The following is a 17858-nucleotide window of genomic DNA, read 5'->3' on the forward strand; positions in this document are numbered from 1 at the left end:
TTTAGGTACATTAGGGGCTCTCCAAAGGCAACATGACACCCGCAGACCATTCCATCAAAGTCTGCATTCCAAAACGTCACTACTTCCCTTCCGCGCCCCGACGTGTCCCCATACAGTAGTTTTCTCCCACATATGGGGTGTCAGCATACTAAGGACAAATTGGACAACAACTCTTGGGGTCCAATTTCTCCTGTTACCCTTGAGAAAATAAAAAAAATGGGGACTAAAAGATGATGTTTGTGGAAAAAATACGATTTTTTTATTTTCACGCCCGGGCGTTATAAACTTCTGTGAAGCACTGGGGGGTTCAAAGTGCTCACCACACATCTAGATAAGTTCCTTGGGAGGTGTAGTTTCCAAAATGGTGTCATTTGTGGGGGGTTTCTACTGTTTTGGTACATCAGGGGCTTTCCAAACGCGACATGGTGTCCGATCTCAATTCCAGCCAAAAACGTCAAATGGTGCTGCTTCCCTTCCGAGCTCTGCCATGCGCCCAAATAGTGGTTTATCCCCACATGTGGGGTATCAGCGCACTCAGGATAAATTGCACAATATCTTTTAGGGTCCTGTTACTCTTGGAAAAATAAGAATTGAGGGTGAAAAGATCATTTTTGTGGAAAAAATATGATTTTTTAATTGTACGGCTGTATGTTATAAACTTCTGTGAAGCCCTTGGGGGTTCATAGTTCTCACCACACATCTAGATAAGTTCCTTGGGGGGTCTAGATTCCAAAATGGTGTCATTTGTGGGGGGTTTCCACTGTTTTGGTACATCAGGGGTTTTCCAATCGCAACATGGTGTCCGATCTCAATTCTAGCCAAAAACGTCAAATGGCGCTGCTTCCCTTCCGAGCTCTGCTATGCGCCCAAATAGTCATTTACACCCACATATGGGGTATCAGCGTACTCAGGACAAATTGCACAATAACTTTTAGGGTCCTGTTACCCTTGGAAAAATAAAAATTGGGGGTGAAAAGATCATTTTTGTGGAAAAAATATGATTTTTTAATTGTACCGCTGTACGTTATAAACTTCTGTGAAGCCCTTGTGGGTTCAAAGTTCTCACCACATATCTAGATAAGTTCCTTGGGGGGTCTAGTTTCCAAAATGGGGTCACTTGGGGGGATTTCCACTGTTTAGGTACATCAGGGGCTCTCCAAACGCGACATGGCGTCCGATCTGAATTCCAGCCAATTTTGCAATGAAAAAGTCAATCTGTGCTCCTTCCCTACTGAGGTCTGCCATGCGCTGAAACAGTGGTTCCCCCCCACATATCAGGTATCAGCGTACTCAGGACAAATTGCACAATAACTTTTGCAGTCCAATTTCTCCTGTTACCCTTGGTAAAATAAAGAAAATTGAACCTGAAGTATTTTTTTTGTGAAAAAAAGTTAAATGTTCATTTTTTTTTTTTTTTAAATATTCAAAAAATTCCTGTGACGCACCTAAAGGGTTAATAAACTTCTTGAATGTGGTTTTAAGCACCTTAAGGGGTGCAGTTTCTAGAATGGTGTCTCTTTTGGGTATTTTCTATCATATAGACCCCTCAAAGTGGCTTCAAATGTGATGTGGTCCCTAAAAATAAAATAGTGTTGCAAAAATGAGAAATCGCTGGTCAATTTTTAACCCTTATAACTTCCTAACAAAAAAAAATTTTGGTTCCAAAATTGTGCTGATGTAAAGTAAACATGTGGGAAATGTTATTTATTAAGTTTTTTGTGTGCCGTATCGCTGTGATTTAAGGGCATAAAAATTCAAAGTTGGAAAATTGCAAAATTTTCAAAATTTTCGCCAAATTTCCATTTTTTTCACAAATAAACGCAAGTTATTTGAATGAAATTTTACCGCTAACATGAAGTACAATATGTCACAAGAAAACAATGTCAGAATCACCGGGATCCATGGAAGCGTTTCAGAGTTATGACCTCATAAAGGGACAGTGGTCACAATTGTAAAAATTGGCCCGGGAGTTAACGTGCAAACCACCCTTGGTAGTGAAGGGGTTAAAAGAAAATCAGAAGTAATGCACTCAACCTTCATAGCCTGTGTGCACGCTAACCATGCAAGACTCCATTGCTGAACAAAAAGCATGTTCAAGTGCGGTTAAGTTTGCTCAACATTTAGACAAGCCTGTGAAATACTGGGAGAATATATTCTAATGAGATGAGACTAAAATTGAACTCTGGATGACATCATATACGCCATGTTTTGAGGCCAAAAGATAATGCTTATAACCCCTAAAACACCTTGCCAATGGTGAAGCTAGGAGGTGGGAGCATCATTGTGTGGGGCTGTTTTTCAGCATATGGCACTGGCAAATTTCAAATAAGGAAGGATGAATGGAAAAATGTACAAATACCTTCTTGATAAAAATCTGCTGTCTTAACTGGTTCTCATGGTCTATAAACTCTAGGATCTAGCTTTTCTCATCCTACTTTCTCCATTTTTCACATTCCCTATTTGTGATATCTACTTATAAATTTTATAACAGTTTGATCATCATGCAATTCATTTATATCACAATCAGTTATTTACTAAATTATATGTATTTTAGCTACTCTTGTTCTGATACTCTGTATTTGTCTTGTTATCTTAACTTAATTGCCTTAATTGAAAAAAAATCACAAATTTTGAATTAGAAAATTCCATGCTGCCATCTTTCAGGATGGTGATGAACCTGAAACAAGGGTGGACATTTCAAAAAAACGATTATCCTAAACATACAGCCAAGGAAACATTCTCAATTGGTTTAAGAGAAAATAAAGCTGCTAGAATGGCCCAGCAAATCAACTAACCTAAATCTAAAAGAAAATTTATGGAAGGAACTAAAGCTCAGAGTTCATAAGAGCCCATGGAACTTTCAGGATTTGGAAAGTGTTTTGTGTGGAAGAATGGACCAAAATCACCTGAGTAATGCATGCGACTAGTTTCTCCAGTGTGTTGTGTGTCTGTGTATGTATGTATGTATGTATGTACATATATAGAATGGAGAAAATAAGTATTTGATACACTGCAGATTTTGTAAGTTCCCCATCTACTAAGAATGGAGAGATATGTAATTTTTATCGTAGGTATCTTCCATACGAATCTTTTCCAGATCTTTCAGGTTACAGGGCGGTTGCTGGGCAACATGGTCTGAAAACTGGCTAGGCCACTCCAGGACCTTGAAATGCTTCTTGCGGAGGCACTCCTTAGTTGCCTTGGCTGTGTGTTTCGGGTCATTGTTATGCTGGATGATCCAGCTGCAACCCATGTTCAATGCCCTTACTGAGGGAAAGGGGTTGTTGGCTAGAATTTCCGGAAACATGACCCCATCAAACCACTCTTCAATGCAGTGCAGTCGTCTTGTCCTTTTTGCAGAAAAGCACCCCCAAAGTATGATGTTTCCCCCCACCATGCTTCATGGTTGGGGTAATGTTTTTGGGGTTGTGCTCATCGGTCTTCCTCCTCCAAACACAGCAAGTGCAGTGGAAACCAAAAAGTTCTATTTTGGTCTCATCTGACCACATGACCTTTTCCTGTGTCTCCTCTGGATCAGGTAATGAGTTCAAATAGGTGCAATTAATACAGGTAATGAGTAAGAATAATAGTTTTTATTTAAGAAGCCATAACCGGTCTGTGAGAGCCAGAATTCTTGCTGGTTGGTAGGTAATCAATTACTCATATCATGAAATAACATGCAATGTAATTATTTAATAACATACAAAGTGATTTTCTGTTTTTTATTTTTAGATTCGGTCTCACACAGTTGAAGTGTACCTACAGTAAAAATTACAGACCTTCATTCTTTGAAGGTGGGAAAACTTGCAAACTTAGTAGTGTATCAAATACCGTATTTTTCGGCCCATAAGACGCACTTTTTTTCCTCCAAAATGTGGAGGAAAATGGGTGGTGCGTCTTACAGTGCAGATGTACCTGCTCTGGCTGTAGTGGGGATGTGGAGGAGTGGCAGCAGCGGGTCACAAGAGTTAGCCACAGCCGCTGACTTTCTGCAGCTACCGGGCGTTCAAGTGTGCCCGCTAATTAAGGCCATGAATATTCACTGCTCTCCACTCCCATAGGTGTGGAATGCAGTGAATATTCATTTCTCTTTAACAGCGGCCACAGCCGCCAGCTCCTGCCTCCTGTGACGCGCTACTGCCGCTCCCCAACACAGCCAGAGCAGGTACAGCTGTGCACACGTGAACGACCGGCAGCTGCAGGATGTAGGCCGCTGCGGCTAGCACTGTCCCCTCTATTAAAGAGCAATGAATATTCACTGCTCTTCACGCACCTAATCCTGATGTCGAGAGCAGCGAGTATTCTGGCAGCTGTCTTCGGCTTGGAAGCAGCGCATGACGTCCTTGGCATGTGCTGCTTACAAGTATATATCAGCTGCTGATGTCAGAACAAGACGCTGAGAGGGAGTTTAGGAAGGTAAGTTTTTTTTTTTGTTTTTTTTTCTGATGGGGCCAGTCATACTAGGATAGGGATGAGGGGGGCCCTGCATACCAGGATAGGGATGAGGGGGACCCTGCCTACCAGATTAGGGTTAAGGGGGACCATATTTATCAGGATAGGAATGGAGGGGGCCATGCCTACCAGGCTAGGGATGAGAGGGCCGTGCATACCAGGGTGGGGAATAGGGGGCCATGGATGCCAGGGTAGGGATGAGGGGGCCATGCATACCAGGATGGGGATGAGGGGACTATATATATCAGGATAGTGGATATTAGTACAGAATTAACCACATTTTTGCTTTTTTTCTTATTTCCTCTAAAATCTAGGTGCGTCTTATAGTCTGAAAAATATGGTATTTTCCCTGCCGTATATATACATATAATATATATCTAATACATATGGATTTGTGATGATTTTGATTTGTGGAGGGATGGCAATTTTCTGACAGTAGCACACTCGTTAAGCAGGCTACCCAAAGGCATGGTGTGGAAAGCTGGGGTTATTCCCACAATGGCATCTTCCAAAACTGCTAGCAATAATTTGCTGATAAGACCTCCAGTCCATTTTTGCTATTGTGCATGTTAAGCACTCCACAGATAAGTCTAGAGGGAAAAAACTTGAAGGATCCATCTGCTCATTTCTGCTACACTGCGCTGATGTAAGATTACGCTAATCTGGTTGCTTGTCAGGACAGGTTAGTGAAAGCAGGCGAATGGCTAAGATTTAGTAAACTAGTCATACAGGAAATTATAAGCTGCTGCCATGCTTGCCATGTTGAGTATAACAGAACAGCATGATGATAAGCTTCCTCAACTAGTACATGTAAAGTACAACAGATTGCATGGTTAATGCAGTTTTTATTCAATCAGCAATTAATCTGGCAATCAGCGAATTAAAAAATAAGACTTTTTCCATACATTTAACAAAATATGTGGTCTTGTATCCGTGTATAGTGACAACCAATTATAACAGCAACTATGTGTCTGATAATAGTAAAACTATACTGTTTGGCATTTTTTTTTTTTTTTTTAATGCTAAATTGCGTATTTTATGGTTTTACATGTTTTTTTCATCCACTAATTCTATACATAAACAGGATGGTGTATGAAGACAATAAATATTCTTTTATTTCAAACTCTCGGTCCTACCCATAAGCTTGTCAAAAAAATGCAGTGTCTGTTGCTGTCTTTTATCTAGCATTTGTGTGTATGTAATATAAATATAAATATATTGTGAGGCGGTGACAGGTGTTATATGCGAGGGTCGCTATGTGTCCCCCAGGATGCGCATAGAAGCGTATTAAGACCGCTGGAGTGCATTGCAGTCACAGATATAGCTGTGATTGCAGTGCAAAATAAAAGGAAGTTTGGTCTTAGGCAAGCTATTTGCCCAAGGCAGATTTAAGAATAAGCGGCATGGGCTTTTATTTTTGGAGCGATCTACAGGATGGTAGTGGGGCAGGTAGCTCCCTCCAGGCCGGGTCTTAAGTGTCCCATGGCCACAGATTCTATTTAAAAACCCTTCCTCAAAGGGTTGGGTTTGTCAGTCTTAGTTTGCAAACTGCAGAGCAGGTGGCTCCGCCAGGTTCAGCGGATGTGAAGTAACACGGAGCCAAGTGGAGCCAAAAGGCCTGGCACCCCTCATCATGACACTGTGGTGCAGTCAGCCAGGGCAACCGGTCTCTGGTATGGACTGTTTTGATTCCCGGCTATGATCCGGAGGACACCATTTGTGTTCCAGTTGTAAGTTTCTTTTTTACATTAACCCCTTTCTGGCACAATCAGCTACAGTGTGCTATCAGTCACACTGGAAGGCACCCTCAGGGATATATCAGGAAAAAAACTAGGAGAATCTCCCAATGAACAAAACTTAACTTTTACTCACACAACTAAAATGGACAAAAACCATAATACAAAATCACATAAAGTGTTCATGCAATGCCAGTGCTCAAATGTATAAAAATTGGTTTGGTCTCACCAATAGACATGGACAAACATCCACAGCAGATAACCCTTTAAGCTTCCTCAGGAATCTTAGGTCCACATGACAGGAGAGTAAGGGAGTATATAATGTTCTTTACTATAACTCCCTGTCATGCCCCTTGCCGTGCTCTAGTCCTAACAAGGACCGGCCCCAAATGAACCCTACTATGGACAATCCACCAACCCAAAAAAAGGAATATGATAGTAAATCTCCAAAACCATTAACCACTCTCTGCCATCTGACATACTGTACCGTCCATGTGACCTGGCAAAATTTGACCATGGACAGTATAGTTCGTCATATCGATCGGCCGCGCACATGGGTGGTGTGTGGCCAATCGTGGCCGGGTGTCAGCTGATTCTCACAGCTGACACCGGGCACTAAGTTCCAGGAGCGGTCACAGACCGCTCCCCGCACTTTAACCCCCACGATCGCAGCATTCCGGGAGCAGGCAGAGGGCTGACAGCTTCTCTGCCTTTGGATCTGAGACCCCATGGCGTGACGCAGGGTCCCAATCGCTGATATGGTAACCTGATGTCATCATGATGACATCCGGGTTACCAGAACTAAGAAACTTCGTGGACATGCGCAGTGCATGAGTCTGTGTCAGTGCTTTGAGTGCAGCGCGGACAACTTCTATAGTATGCAGATGCGCCTTCATCTACATGCTATAGAAGCGATCAGCCTGCAAAAAATGATTGTCCCATAGTGAGACAAAGTGTAAAACTTAAATAAAGAAAAAAAAATTTATTTAAAAAAAATAAATAAATAAAAAAACAGTATTTTTTCTATTACTAAATAAATATTTAAATGAAAAAAAATCTAAACAATAAAAGTACACATATATGGTGTTGCTGCCGGATGCATAATGTCCCGACCTATAAAACTGTCCCACTAGATAACCCCTTTAGTGAACACCATAAAAAAGGCAAAAAACAGTGCTTTATCATACCGCAGAACACAAAGTGGAATAACACGTGATCAAAAAGATGGATATAAATAAACATGGTATGGCTGAGAACGTCATCTTGTCCCGCAGAAAAACAAGCCCTCCTACAGCTCCATCACCGGAAAAATAAAAAAGTTATAGCTCTCAGAATAAAGCAATGCAAAAATTATTTTTTAGATAAAATAGTTTTTATTCTATAAAAGCGTCGAAACATAAAAAAATTATATAAATGAAGAATTGCTGTAATCATACTAACCCGAAGAATAAAACTGCTTTATCAATGTAACAAACAGAACGGTATAAACGAGCCACCCCCCCCCCCCCCAAAGAAATTCATGAAATGCTGTTTTTACTTCATTCTACCTTCCAAAAATCTGAATAAAAAGCGATCAATAAAAGTCATGTGCCCGAAAATGGTACCAATAAATACGTCAACTCATCCCGCAAAAAACAAGACTTCACGTGACTCTGTGGGCCAAAATATGGAAAAATTCTAGCTCTCAGAATATGGTGATGCAAAAACTTTTTTGCAATAAAAAGCGTCTTTTAGTGTGTGACAGCTGCCAAACAGAAAAAAAGGTATAATGCCTCTTTCACGCATCCTGATATTTCTGGTACCGGAGATGTTAGTGTCCGTGTGAGTAATACTTGCGACACACGTGTGGCATGCGTGTACACATCCGTACCACAAGGACGGGCGCCAGGGAAGAAGCGTTGCAGTAAGCACTGTTCCCTGGCGCCAGGTGCTGAACACAACTCTCTTCATTCTCCCCTACTCTGTTGGTGATCGGTACAAGCAGGGGAGAATGATGAGAGCGGTGTTCAGCACCCGGCGCCGGGGACAGCGCTTCCCCAGCATCGATGCGTGTCACATGGATGACATCCATGTGTGTTATGCATATGCACGTGTGCTGAATGTTTTGTGGCCCATGCTGACATTAAAAAACTGACAAGTCAGCATGTTTTACCCACGAACACACGGCCCGTGGAGACCCATTCACTTGAATAGGCAAATAGTGCTCCGTTCCTCCCGAGTCTCTCCGCATGGCTAAGTAGCACTGTACAGCCTCATATGGGGTATTGCCACGTTTAGTAGAAATTGTGGGACAAATTTTGTTGCTGCTTTTACCCACTTGTCTGAAAATGTAAAATCTTTGACTAAAACAACATTTTGGTGTAAAAATGTAGTTTTTCTCCTCACTGCCAAATGGTATAAAATTCTGTGACGCACCCATGGTGTCAATATGATCACTGCACCAGTAGGTAAATTCATTGAGAGGTGTAGTTCATTAAATGCGGTCACTTATGGGGGGCTCTGCTGTTTTGGCACCTCATGGGCTCTCCTAGTGGGTCATGCCACCTGCAAACCATAACAGTAAAATCTGGTGCTCCTTCCCTTCTGAGCTCTGCCACGTGCCCAAACATTGGTTTACCCCCACATATGGGGTATCAGCATACTCAGGACAAATTGCACAACAAGTTTTGGGGTCCAATTTCTCCTGTTACCCTTGGGAAAATAAAAAATTGGGGGCGAAAGGATCATTTTTGTGGAAAAGATGATTTTTTTTTATTTTTACGGCTACGTTATAAACTTCTATGAAGCATTTGAGGGTTCCAAGTGCTCACCACACATCTAGATAAATTCCTTAGAGGGTTTAATTTCCAAAATGGTGTCGCTTGTGGGGGTTTTCCACTATTTAGGCACATCAGGGGCTCTCCAAACGCGACGGCGTCCGATCTCATTTCCAGCCAATTTTGCATTGAAAAGTCAAATGGCGCTCCTTCCCTTCCGAGCTCTGCCATGCGCCCAAACAGTGATTTACCTGCATATATGGGGTATCATCGTACTCAGGAGAAATTGCACAACAACTTTTGGTGTCCAATTTCTCCTGTTATCCTTGGTAAAATATAAAAAAAAATTGTGAAAAAGTTACATGTTTATTTTTATTTTGAACATTCCAAAACTTCCTGTGAAGCACCTGAAGGGTTAATAAATTTCTTGAATGTGGTTTTGAGCACTTCCAGGGGTGCAGTTTTTAGAATGGTGTCACTTTTGGGTATTTTCTATTATATAGACCCCTCAAAGTGACTTCAAATGTGATGTGGTCCCTAAAAAAGAAAATGGTGTTGTAAAAATGAGAAATCGCTGTTAAACTTTTAACCCTTATAATTTCCTAGCAAAAAAAATTTTGGTTCCAAAATTGTGCTGATGTAAAGTAAACATGTGGGAAATGTTACTTATTAAGTATTTTATGTGACATATCGGTGATTTATGGGCATGAAAATTCAAAGTTGGAAGATTGCGAAATTTTCAAAATGTTTGCCAAGTTTCCATTTTTTCACAAATAAACGTAAGTAATATCAATGAAATTTTACCACTATCATGAAGTACAATATGTCATGAGAAAACAATATCATAATCACCGGGATCCATGGAAGCTTTTCAGAGTTATTACCTCATAAAGGGACAGTGGTCAGAATTGTAAAAATTGGCCTGGTCATTAACATATAAACCACCCTTGGGGGTAAAGGGGTTAAATGACATTTGCGTTGAACTTTCCTGTGGACACTGCCTGTCTGTCACTACACCAACCCCACTTCACTACAATATATAAAAAAATTCCTTATCACCCCCAATGGGGGTGGTCTTTTTTGTCCTTTCTCATTCTCAGGTCCTCTACCAGAGGCCTGGGAGTTTGAGGGTTCTGCGCAGGATCTTAGTTGTTCCCAGCATTGCACTTTTTTGGACAGAGAGGTGGGATCTGTTATCGCCATTTTCCCAACTTAGGGTCACTGCTCCAAGTGCTCCTATCGCCACTGTTATCACTGCTGCCTTCACCTTCCACATTTTCTCCATTTCTCCTTTGAGGCCCTGGTATTTCTCCAGCTTCTCATATTCCTTCTTTCTGATGTTGTTGTCACTTGGCACTGCCACATCTATTATCATTGCTGTCTTCTGATCCTTGTCTTCTATCACAATGTCTGGTTGGTTAGCCAACACCTGCTTATCCGTCTGGATTTTGAAGTCACACAGGATTTTTGCCCTTAATTCTCCATCACTTTCTCTGGGGTCTCCCACCTGGACTTAGGGGGACTTATCCCATATGCTGTGCAGATATTCCTGTATGCAATTCCCACTACTTGGTTGTGGCGTTCAGTATACGCTGCTCCTACTTGCATTTTGCATCCTGCCACTATCTGGTCGACTGTTTCTGTAGTTTCTCTGAATAGTCTGCATCTTGGATCTTGTCTTGTGAGGTATATTCCTGCTTCTGTGGATCTGGTGCATGCCCTTGTGCCGCTATGATTAGTGCCTCTGTGCTGTCTTGGAGTCCAGCTATTCTCCAGCCATTGGTAGGATTTCTTCATGTCAGCCACCTTCAATATCTGTCAATGGTACATCCCAACAGCGGCTTGTCTTGCCATGGCTCTTCATGTTCCTGTTCTTCTTTCCAGATCTGTTGTTGCTGCCTTAGGCTTTCTCTCAGCATCTCATATTTTGGTGCCATATTTCTGATGTATTTCTGAATACTCCTTGATTCATCCATGATGGTGGATTGAATGCTTATCAAGCCTCGACCACCCTCCTGTCTGTTGGTATGCAATCTTTGGGTGCTAGAGTTAGGTTGGAGACCTCCATGCATTGTGAGGAGCTCTTGTGTCTACAAATCTGCAGGTTCCATCTCTTCTTTTGGCCTGCACACTATGCCAGCAGGGTATCTGATAACTGTCAGGACATATGGATTGATGGCGCAGATTTTATTCCTCCCATTGAGCTTGCTTTTCAGGACATGTCTTACCCTTTGATGGTATTTGGATGGTGCTTCTTTCCTTGCCACCGCCTCATGGTTATCGTATCCCTGTGGGATGCCGAGGTACTTGTAGCATGTCTGTGCTAGTTGGCTTCAGCAGTAGCATGACATGTCACATCACCCACTGGGAGCAGCAATGTTGACATCACTGGAACATTGCCACTGTGCAGTGGACCGCCTGTTTAAAGTGAACCTGTCAGGTCTCCCATGCTCTCCAGTCCAGCAGCTTTCAACTATGTGTGATTAAACTCCCTTTCTTGCCAGCCCTGTGTAACATACAGTGGGGAAAAAAAGTATTTAGTCAGTCAGCAATAGTGCAAGTTCCACCACTTAAAAAGATGAGAGGCGTCTGTAATTTACATCATAGGTAGACCTCAACTATGGGAGACAAACTGAGAAAAAAAAATCCAGAAAATCACATTGTCTGTTTTTTTTTTTCATTTTATTTGCATATTATGGTGGAAAATAAGTATTTGGTCAGAAACAAAATTTCATCTCAATACTTTGTGATATATCCTTTGTTGGCAATGACAGAGGTCAAACGTTTTCTGTAAGTCTTCGCAAGGTTGCCACACACTGTTGTTGGTATGTTGGCCCATTCCTCCATGCAGATCTCCTCTAGAGCAGTGATGTTTTTGGCTTTTCGCTTGGCAACACGGACTTTCAACTCCCTCCAAAGGTTTTCTATAGGGTTGAGATCTGGAGACTGGCTAGGCCACTCCAGGACCTTGAAATGCTTCTTACGAAGCCACTCCTTCGTTGCCCTGGCGGTGTGCTTTGGATCATTGTCATGTTGAAAGACCCAGCCATGTTTCATCTTCAATGCCCTTGCTGATGGAAGGAGGTTTGCACTCAAAATCTCACGATACATGGCCCCATTCATTCTTTCATGTACCCGGATCAGTCGTCCTGGCCCCTTTGCAGAGAAACAGCCCCAAAGCATGATGTTTCCATCACCATGCTTTACAGTAGGTATGGTGTTTGATGGATGCAACTCAGTATTCTTTTTCCTCCAAACACGACAAGTTGTGTTTCTACCAAACAGTTCCAGTTTGGTTTCATCAGACCATAGGACATTCTCCCAAAACTCCTCTGGATCATCCAAATGCTCTCTAGCAAACTTCAGACGGGCCCGGACATGTACAGGCTTAAGCAGTGGGACACGTCTGGCACTGCAGGATCTGAGTCCATGGTGGCGTAGTGTGTTACTTATGGTAGGCCTTGTTACATTGGTCCCAGCTCTCTGCAGTTCATTCACTAGGTCCCCCCGCGTGGTTCTGGGATTTTTGCTCACCGTTCTTGTGATCATTCTGACCCCACGGGGTGGGATTTTGCGTGGAGCACCAGATCGAGGGAGATTATCAGTGGTCTTGTATGTCTTCCATTTTCTAATTATTGCTCCCACAGTTGATTTCTTCACTCCTAGCTGGTTGGCTATTGCAGATTCAGTCTTCCCAGCCTGGTGCAGGGCTACAATTTTGTTTCTGGTGTCCTTTGACAGCTCTTTGGTCTTCACCATAGTGGAGTTTGGAGTCAGACTGTTTGAGGGTGTGCACAGGTGTCTTTTTATACTGATAACAAGTTTAAACAGGTGCCATTACTACAGGTAATGAGTGGAGGAAAGAGGAGACTCTTAAAGAAGAAGTTACAGGTCTGTGAGAGCCAGAAATCTTGATTGCTTGTTTCTGACCAAATACTTATTTTCCACCATAATATGCAAATAAAATGAAAAAAAAACAGACAATGTGATTTTCTGGATTTTTTTTTCTCAGTTTGTCTCCCATAGTTGAGGTCTACCTATGATGTAAATTACAGACGCCTCTCATCTTTTTAAGTGGTGGAACTTGCACTATTGCTGACTGACTAAATACTTTTTTTCCCCACTGTAATTTAGTTTAAAAGCTTTAAAATTAAAAGCATTATGTTATACATGGCTGATGAGGCAGGGAGTTTGATCATACATAGGTGAATGCTGCTGGGTTGGAGACACTGAGAGACCAGGCAGGTCCCCTTTAAGCTGTTGCAAATCATTTCATTTCAACAGAAATCTTTGGATTGCATGGTTTTTAATGTGGAAAGTGCAAAAAAGCCAAGGAAGAGGCAGAGCGGAGGTTTTGGTAGATATCTGCAGCCATGGCACTAACACCATGAACCTTGTTCTGAATGTTCTGCGCAAGACCTCGAATCACTGGTACTAAAACATAAAAATAAATGATCTTTTTTGGTGAAAAAAAACATACGTTATCTTTTCAGCAGCTGGAAGTTAAAAGCAATTTAAATAAAAACTTAAACATATCTGTTTGATAAACCAGAGTTTTCAGGCTTCTGATATTTCAGGTTTATAATTGAAAAGTACTGCGATATCTGCCAATCTGTGTTTACTGTGCTTTTGTAATTGCAGGTTGAACATCCCATCACAGAGTGTATTACTGGGCTGGACCTTGTGGAGGAAATGATCCGTGTTGCGAAAGGTTACTCTCTCAGGCATAAACAGGCTGACATCCCCATAAATGGCTGGGCAGTTGAATGTCGTGTTTACGCCGAGGTAAAATAATATTGTTAATAGTCTTTATATAATTGTTCACTCTCTGTCTAAAGGTCTCGGGAGGAGGCAATGACTTGCATGTGGAAACTGTTTTCAAGGATCTTTAAGTTGTTGGTTTTTTTTTTTTTTGGGGGGGTATATATATAATTCCAGCAATATTAAGTAAAAGGTGTATCTGACTACTACAGTCAGCCATGCAAACACAATCTGTGCTCACTCTGCCAAGGCCATACATCAATCTGCAAGAATAAAGTCTTTAGTATCTAGAACATGTAATGGTTATTTTTTTACTTAACTGTTTTAGGATCCATACAAATCCTTTGGCCTACCCTCCATTGGTCGCCTTTCCCAGTATTCTGAGCCACACCATTTGCCAGGGGTATGTTCAAATATCCTTTTGCAATTTAATTCTTTATTATGATTTTGTATTTATTATTATTCTATCTTCCTTATTATTTTTTGATTGTTTGTATTATTATTAGATTTTTCCTTATTTTTGTTTATTTGTATTATTATTACATTTTGCCTGAAGAAAAGCTGCAGTGTTGTGCTAATTAGCATGACCGCCTAGGTATTACTTTATATTATGCCACAGTCGACTCACAACTGACAAAGCATTTTCCCATGGTACATGACGGCACCACGAGAGAGGGGATCCGCCCTACGAGGACAGGAAACCTTCAAGATAAAAGGGGGCGGCTCCTCTCTCCGCATCAGTTGGTTTCCTGTCCTCGACGGGGAACCCTCAAGATGAAAGCCTCTTGAAGATTTTGAAGAGGATGCCTGGACCCGGGTCGGGTGATTAATGGCAGGCATGGATTTGCTACACCCGACGCCGGGTACCGGTAGTCGCCTCGGGGACCATATATGCCTATGTCCCCCCTGAGCGAAGGCATGGCCACAGCTGGGCAGATGCCCAGACGAAGCGGGGTACCTTGGCGGATGGACCCTCCAAGATATCAGCAAAGAGGTCCAGGGAGGCCACTGGTAGTGTTCCCTCCCTGTTGACATGCAAGTGGCCATGCAGCCCAGGAGACACATCGGTGCCCGGGCAGAAGAGCTCCTCGGAGGCCACGGACAGTGACCCTCCCTGTCGAAGCCCAGACATCGGACCCCACAGCGTACCTGCAGTCAGAAGGTGCTCTGCAGCATGGGAGTCCAGGCCCACCATGGATGACATCAGCGGAGTGCGGCAGGTGTAGCTGATCCGTGGTCCAGGTCCATCGGGGGTAAGGGGTGTCTGGGGGCCCCGAATTAGGCAGGGCCCAAGCGCTCACCCGGCCCGCACAGCAGGTCGTCTGGCTGCACCGGGGGCGGCGCGCACTCGGAGCGCGCATGATGGCCGCCGAACCGGAAGCGGTTGCGTGCGACCCGGAAGTGGAGGGGGCGCACAGCACCGCGGGGCCTGGGAGAGACAGGAAGAGTGCGCGGTCCCGGGGGGAGCACGGGCACGCACGGGGGCGCGCGCGCGTCCACGCACAGGTGCGAGACCAGCTGGTCCAGAAGGAAAAAAAAAAAAAGAGAAAGACTATTTAAATCGCCAGGAAAGGCGAGCGGGCGTCACAGCACCAATTTTGAGTGGGGTGACTGCTTGCAGCCATATGCAGCATAATGGAGAGCCCTTCGCCAGAGCATATACAACCGCGCCAGGAAGCGAAGGAGAGGCGGTCGTGCTCAGACGAAAAAGTAAAAGCACGCTGCAGCAGTAGTGTGAGCCACTCGGGCAGCGCACAGGCGGATCGTCACCGCAAAAAAGAGGGGTCCGTAGTCTCGTTGGGAGACAGTGAGAGGACCAGCCAACCTCCAGATCCGGTACCCGTTCTATGAAGCGTCCGAGTGGTGAGTGAACCTCGAGAAAGTCCAGTAATCTAATGTCTGTTCTCTTTCTCTTTTTTGCCTCTCTTTTTCCTCTCCTCCTCCTCTTATATATATATATGGACGGGGTGGAGTATAGGAGGTCCCTAAGAAATATAGAGGGAAGTCAAAAAATAAAGAATGTGCTTTATGTAAAAGTCCCGTAGAAACAGCCTGGAACAAAAAATTATGCCAGGAGTGCATTAACAAGACCATAGCGGAGGAGACACCCTCATTTTCGGATAGTTTGAGGGCCATAATTCAGACAGAAGTTTCCAAGTCAGTAAGAGCATTACAAACGGTAGATACAGAAAGAAAAGCTAGGAGATCAAGCCCCTCAGGGGTCTCTCAACAGGACTCTACAGGGTCAGAAGACGACTCAAATAAGTCGCAGTATTCAGGAAGTAGCTCGGACGGGGAAGATACGTTTCCAGTAGAAGCTACGGATGAACTCATTAAAGCAGTTAGATCTACCATGGGGCTAGTAGAAGAGCAAACAAAAAAGACAGCCCAAGATCTCATGTTTAGTGGACTGCAAAAGAGAAAACGTAGAACCTTCCCTGTTAATGAGAAACTGAAAGCACTCATAAATCGCGAGTGGGAAAAACCAGAAAGGAAGTCCCAGAATACAAATTCCCTGAAGAGGAGATTTGAGGAAGAGGCATCCTCATCCTGGGATAGGGCCCCCAAAATTGATGTGGCGATATCAAAGGTCGCCAGAAAAACCTCCCTACCCTTTGAGGACTTGGGGTTTCTAAAAGAGCCACTGGACCGAAAGGCGGATAGTTGCCTTAAGGCAGCCTGGGAAACCTCGGCTGGCGCACTAAGACCCGCCATCGCAGCCACTTGTGTGGCTAGGTCCTTAAAGATATGGACAGACAACTTGGAGGATCAATTGGAACAAGGGGTTCCCAGAGAGACGATTCTGGAATCATTGCCGGCTATTAGGGCAGCGGCGAACTTTCTCGCAGAGGCATCAGCAGATTCGGCCAGACTAGCCTCAAAATCAGCAGCCTTAACCAATGTAGGACGGCGGGCGGTATGGCTCAAATGCTGGCCGGGGGACACCCAGTCGAAAATGAAACTTTGCTCTCTACCATGTGAAGGAAATTTCTTGTTCGGCCCCGCATTGGATGAAGTGCTGGAGAAAGCGAGTGATACCAAAAAGAATTTTCCGAAACAACCATTTCAGGCCTTTCGGCGCTCCTTTCAGAGGGGCCGAAAGTTCAGGAGACAACAATTTAAAGACCGTGACAGGAGCAATTCCGACAGACGATACAGAGGAGGGAGAGGCTTCTATTTCAGTAAGCCCCCGAGAGAAGCCAAAAAACCCACCCAGTGACGGTCCTTCTCAGGTGGGGGGAAGGCTCTCTCACTTCCTCCCAGCCTGGGAAAGGATCTCATCCAGTACCTGGATCCGACAGATAGTAGGGTCAGGTCTGGAGTTAAAATTCCACCATTGGCCACCACAAAAATTCATTCAAACTCCGGTACAATCATCTCAGGAAAGACAAAAGAGTTTGGAAGAGGAGGTATTATCGCTTGTACAAAAACTCGTACTGGAAGAAGTTCCAGAAAAAGAAAAGAAGAAAGGCTTTTACTCCCCCCTGTTTCTGATAAAGAAACCAGACGATTCCTGGAGGACGATTGTAAACCTGAAAGGCCTCAACAAGTATCTAGTAGTCCCATCATTCAAGATGGAGACAATAAGATCTACAGTAAAACTCCTCTTCCCTCGGTGTTACATGGCGGTCCTGGATCTCAAGGACGCTTACTATCATGTCCCGATTCGGCAGCAAGACCGCAAATATCTCAGGGTGGCAGTCCAGATAAACTCTCAGTGGCATCATTTTTAATACAAGGCTCTGCCCTTTGGGGTAGCAACAGCCCCCCGGGTCTTTACGAAGTTAATTGCGGAGGTCACGGCACATCTCAGAGAAAAAGATGCTCTAGTAATACCATATCTGGACGACTTCTTGATAGTGGGGAAAGAATTCGCTCACTGTCAGGAACAAGTCAAGACAGTGATAGAGACTCTTCAGACTCTGGGTTGGGAACTGAACTTCAAAAAATCCAGGTTGGAGCCAACGATGGTCCAGAATTTTTTGGGCCTAACAATAGACTCGGTAATACAGGAGTGTCGCCTCCCAGAGGAAAAAGAAGAGAAAATCAAAAACCTAATCAGAACAACATTAGGAAAGCCAACAATGACTCTGAGGAAAGCCATGTCAGTGCTGGGGTCCCTAACCTCCTGCATACCAGCGATAAAATGGGC

At 43.5% G+C, this 17858-nt stretch overlaps 1 protein-coding gene across 2 annotated transcripts in view; it reads left to right on the forward strand.

Annotated features, from left to right (window-relative positions):
• The window catches only part of PCCA (propionyl-CoA carboxylase subunit alpha), an 805290-nt gene that overhangs the window by 434425 nt on the left and 353007 nt on the right, over positions 1 to 17858 (forward strand). For both annotated transcript variants that reach the window (XM_073569504.1, XM_073569503.1), the window contains exons 13-14: positions 13586 to 13729; positions 14034 to 14108. In XM_073569504.1, coding sequence (XP_073425605.1) covers positions 13586 to 13729; positions 14034 to 14108 — 219 coding nt within the window. The remainder of the gene's footprint in view (positions 1 to 13585; positions 13730 to 14033; positions 14109 to 17858) is intronic.

This window comes from Dendrobates tinctorius, unplaced genomic scaffold (assembly GCF_039654945.1).
Source record: "Dendrobates tinctorius isolate UK_male_01 unplaced genomic scaffold, ASM3965494v1 ptg000026l, whole genome shotgun sequence".
NCBI classification, from domain to species: domain Eukaryota; kingdom Metazoa; phylum Chordata; class Amphibia; order Anura; family Dendrobatidae; genus Dendrobates; species Dendrobates tinctorius.